The 4,943-nt window shown below is 36.0% G+C and overlaps 1 protein-coding gene across 1 annotated transcript; it reads right to left on the minus strand.

Annotated features, from left to right (window-relative positions):
- Positions 1–917: 917 nt before the first annotated feature.
- Positions 918–3,902, minus strand: LOC149194058 (uncharacterized). Its single transcript, XM_089407197.1, has 2 exons — positions 2,383–3,902; positions 918–1,812 (listed from the first exon to the last, which is right to left on the minus strand). Exons 1-2 carry the CDS (start codon positions 3,900–3,902, stop codon positions 918–920), a joined length of 2,415 nt encoding a protein of 804 aa, XP_089263323.1.
- Between the last annotated feature and the right edge of the window lie 1,041 nt (positions 3,903–4,943).

Below are 4,943 nucleotides of genomic sequence, written 5' to 3' on the forward strand. Positions count from 1 at the left end.
CTTTGGAACCAACAAGTGTGGTTCATTTAATCGTGAAGATGAACGACATTGGCTGGTTCGAAACGCCTCCACCAAATATTCTCAATGTGATTTTTTCTGAAAAAAATCCATTAACAAGTTATGAATCACAGAAGCTTGAATTCGAAAATACAAATCAAGGTTTCACCACAATTTTTTACACTAGATTCCGGCACCCCAAACTATAAAAAATCACACCAAAAACAACTCCTTTATAATATTTATTAACACATAAAATATGATAAGACATTAAAATTTTAATTTTTTTTTAAATTAATTAAATTATAATTTTATTTTAAAATATTACTATTATTAATAAAATAAAATTCTTATTTATTTATATTTACCCCTTTATCATTAAAAATATTCTTAATCTTATTATATAACTGAAAATTAATACTAATATTATAATATATCAATATCACAAATCTAAATAAAACATTACCAATTTTATTCCTATTAATCGAATGCAGAATCTGCGTCAACAACCCATGCAACAATCTGGATAGAATTGAATGCAGAAACTGCGCCGAAGCAAAACTTTGATGAGGACAAAGTAATTGTTTTCAAATGAAGTAGAACTTGTTCAACCGAATTGCGTCTTCCTTAATAAAAAAAAATACATTTGAAATTCATATAGTTTGTCAAAGCCTTAGCACGGAGCAGCGATAGCCCGACATCAGGTGAGTAGACGTTGACTGTGAGTAAAATTGCATCATAGCTGGTATGTAGGACATCGATAGATTAGCATTCGTCACACATTCAAATAACACCTGAAATTATAACATTCAAAGGATATGATCTAACGACATGAAAATATATATATATATATATATATATTATTTTTCAACACAGAAATGGATGTTACAGAATGGATGTTACAGAGTAGTCAATACATATTATTTGGGAAATTTGTACAGCCCATAAAATGGTTTTGTTATGGGAGGTACTACCCAATTTCTAGCTTTATTCCATAGTATCATTATAATGATAATTCCAGCAAATCCAATCCCCATTCCTAAACCCATTGCATTCAATGATACATATTTATCTAAATGGTTCAACCATCTTGGGCTAGCAGCTGCCTCTGTGCTATTTTGAGTCTTGTTTTTCTTTTCATTGCAACTTTGTAGAGGCAAGCCACATAAACACGTGTTTCCTTGAAATGAAGTAATATTGAAAGTATCAAACTGTGTTCCTAGTGGGATTCTGCCACAAAGTTTGTTGGATGAAACATCCAAATATGCTAGCATAGAGAGCTTAGAGAGTTCTTGAGGAATTTCTCCACTCAAATCATTTTTGGCCAAATCCAATTGTTCCATAGCATATATATCACCAAGAGATGCAGGTATGTGCCCTTCCAGCTGATTACTTGATAAATTCAACAATCTTAGGCTACTCAAATTCCCTATGCTCAGAGGTATTTCTCCCGTAAGATTATTGCTAGCCAAGTCCAATATTGTGTTTGCAGCCAACACATATGTTAGAGTATACTCAAATCCCTTGATGACAATTTCTAAATCCTCATACAATGTATCACTGCTGAGTTTGGAAGACTCATTATTTTTAAATCCTTGGAGCCCTTCTAAATTGGATGGTATCTTTCCGCTGATTCTGTTGTTGGACAGATCCAACACTTGCAATTTGATCAGATTTGTGATGTTTGAAGGAATGCTACCATGAAGTTTATTATAACCAACACTTAAAACTCTCAAGCCCTGAAGTGCTGCAAGGTAACCAGGTAGCTGACCTGTTAATTCATTTTTGCTTAAATCTAATAGTTGAAGTTGGGTACAGTGGGCCAAAGAAGGAGGCAAAGTACCAACGAAGTTGTTTGAATAAGCTGAGAGAACTAACATAGAATCAGGAAATTCTATGTCCAGATTTCCACTAAGGTTGTTTTCAGACACCTCCAACCTCTGTAAGACTCTGCAATTACCCAAAGTTGGTGGTATTTTCCCTGACAAAGAATTGTTCTGCAATAATAAATTATTCATAGATTTACAATTGCCTAAGGATGGAGGAATCTTTCCATTCAACTTGTTTTTAGACAAATCCAACATCTCTAACCCCACACATTGACCAATAGAATCAGGGATTGGTCCCTTCAAACTGTTGTTAGATATATCTAATTGTTGAAGCAAAACCAAACCACCAATACTTCGAGGAATGCTACCAGAAATATTGTTTGAATTCAAGAAAAATTTTCTAAGAAAATGAAGCTTTCCTATGCCTTTTGGAATTGTACCTGTAAAATGGTTGGTATCTAAATAAAGTTGATGAAGATTCTTTAAATTGGCAATGTCCTCGGGGATTTTTCCACTCAGCTGGTTGGTACCAAGATTGAGGAAGGTCAATTGACTCAATTTTCCAATGGCTTCAGGTACGTCACCACTCAGCTCGTTGGCACCAAGATTGAGGGAGGTCAATTGACTCAATTTTCCAATGGCTTCAGGTACGTCACCACTCAGCTCGTTGGCACCCAGATTGAGGAACGTCAATTGACTCAATTTTGCAATGGCTTCAGGTACGTCACCACTGAAACTATTTCCACCTAAATTTAAGTAGGTGACTTGACTCAAATTGCCAATGGCTTCAGGTATGTTACCAGTCATGTTATTTCCAGCTAGACTCAAGCTGAAGAGGGGAAGCCCAAACATACTCATAGGTAGGGAGCCTTGAATTCTATTGTATTCTAAATCCAACCATACAAGATTGCTGCAGTTTCCTATTTCAGAAGGGATAAGACCTGAAATATTACCTGGGCCATAAATGGATAGTTGACCAAGCTCTTTTAAATGACCAAATTGAGATGGGATATTACCTGATAATGCTGGATTGTCTCCCAAAAATAAAATCTGAAGAGAAGAGCAGTTTCCTAGAGACGGAGGAATAGTGCTCTCCAACTTGTTCGATTGTAGATACAGGCACTGTAAATTTTGTAGTGAGCCCAGTTCAGCCGGAATTTTTCCACTCAAGTTGTTGTGAGAAAAAGCGATGTACCATAGCTGAGTACAATTAGCAAGATCTGGAGGGATGTAACCACTTAGTGAATTTCCTTCAAAGTATAGATAAGCTAAATTTTTTATCAAACCCAAAACTGAAGGAATTGGACCAGTGAGATTGTTGTATCCAATGGACAACACCTGGAGAGAAGTGCAGTTGCTCAGAGAAGCTGGAATATTTCCGCTAAGACTATTGTTTGCCAAGCTGAGCTGTTTCAACTGGACTAGACGACCAATTTCTGTTGGTATACTCCCTATCAAGCTGTTTACTGAAAACCGGATCCATTGCAGCTTTGTACAATTACACAGCGTTTTTGGAATATAACCACTGAGCAAATTATAGCTGAGGTCCAGTACTCCCAGCGCCTTCAACTGCCCAAACTCCGTTGGAATTCTTCCTGTCAAATTATTCAGAGAAAGATTCAAAGTGCGTAATAATGAGAGGCTGCCAAGAGATGGTGAAATGGGGCCTTGCAATGCCAACCCGGACAGTATTATGGCAACCACTCGTTTTGTGTGCTTTCTGCAGAAAATTCCATTCCAGGAGCACAAGTTTTCGGAGTTTTGTATGGTCCAGTTGAGCAACGATCCGTCCGGATCCGATGTGAGTGCCTTTCTAAATGACAAAAGGGCCTCTACGTCCCTTGTATCGTCAGCGTTCATGGAATCTGAAAATGGCGTGAATTCAGGTTGCTCCTTCAAAACCAAATGATGGGATTGAAGGGAAGCACTTCCATGGTGCCTATTAACATGTGAGGAATGGTATGGCTTCATGGAATAACTAAAAGCTGCTGCAGCAACATCATCCAATGCTATTGTAGTTGCTGCCAGGCGCAGAAGGCAGACTAATATCATCATCGACACAACACCTTTCTCCATTTTTGTCTTTAACCCAAATCTAACAACTTCAAAGGCTGGCCTGATAAGTTCCCTGCTTTGTATATATATATATATAAAAGGCAAGTCCTTGCATCTTACTTTGCAAGTCTTAGCATCTTACTGGTGGGGACGATGGTTCTTCCCTCCCTCAGTTAAATAGAAAAAATATTGGTGTTTTCTGGATTGTGTAAGTCATACCATCCCTTTTGGCTCTGGGTTCCACTCATTTAGTCTTGCATCTTACTTTGCAAGTATTAGCGTCTTACTGGTGGGGCGATGACTCTTCGCTACCTTTCCGTTAACGGTTCCACGAAACCATCCCTTTCATTTTTGGGTTCCATGAATTTAGTCGAGTCTTGGCTCGCTTAACTCGCACGGTCAACACCATCGGTTGCATTATCGATTATGACTAGACATATTTTATTGGAGAGACTTGTTGTATCAGGAAACCAGTTGGTTTTTAAAATGAGTTTCGTTGACATGTTAAATGGACATAATATTGGAGGGAGTGTTGAAATCTTTTGGGATTTTGGGGGCAAAGTGATATTAAATCACTTGATAAGAGTTATTGAAGTTGTTGAAATTTTACTGGAACTTCCTGAGTTGTATTAGGAAAGTTATATTGATGGGTTTAGTGAAGAAAGAACTTAAATTTAGAACTTAAATTTATTAAGTTTGTTTGTTTGTTTTTTAATTAATATAATAATAAATAGAACATAGAGGTAAAGAAAATGTGGAAATTAATTATTTTGGGTTTGAGGTGGTGATGGAATTTTAAAATATATTATTAAAGAACAGTGTGGAACTATTTATATTTGTATGAATTTAGTTGGAAAATAGGATAAAGAGTTGATTAAATTTTTATCAAAATAAATTATTATAACTATTGATAAAAAAAATATAAGTAAAAAAATTTGTACACAAATTGTTTCTAATTTAATTTAGTTGGGAGGAGATTGCCTCATAGATAATAAGGAAATCTCACTGAATCTATATGAAATTTAGTAGGTAACCATTATTATTGGTGAAGAAAAATAAACA

Source organism: Pinus tabuliformis, chromosome 2_2 (genome assembly GCF_031772625.1).
Source record: "Pinus tabuliformis cultivar Carrire ecotype Pingquan chromosome 2_2, CPIR1, whole genome shotgun sequence".
Classification (NCBI taxonomy): domain Eukaryota; kingdom Viridiplantae; phylum Streptophyta; class Pinopsida; order Pinales; family Pinaceae; genus Pinus; species Pinus tabuliformis.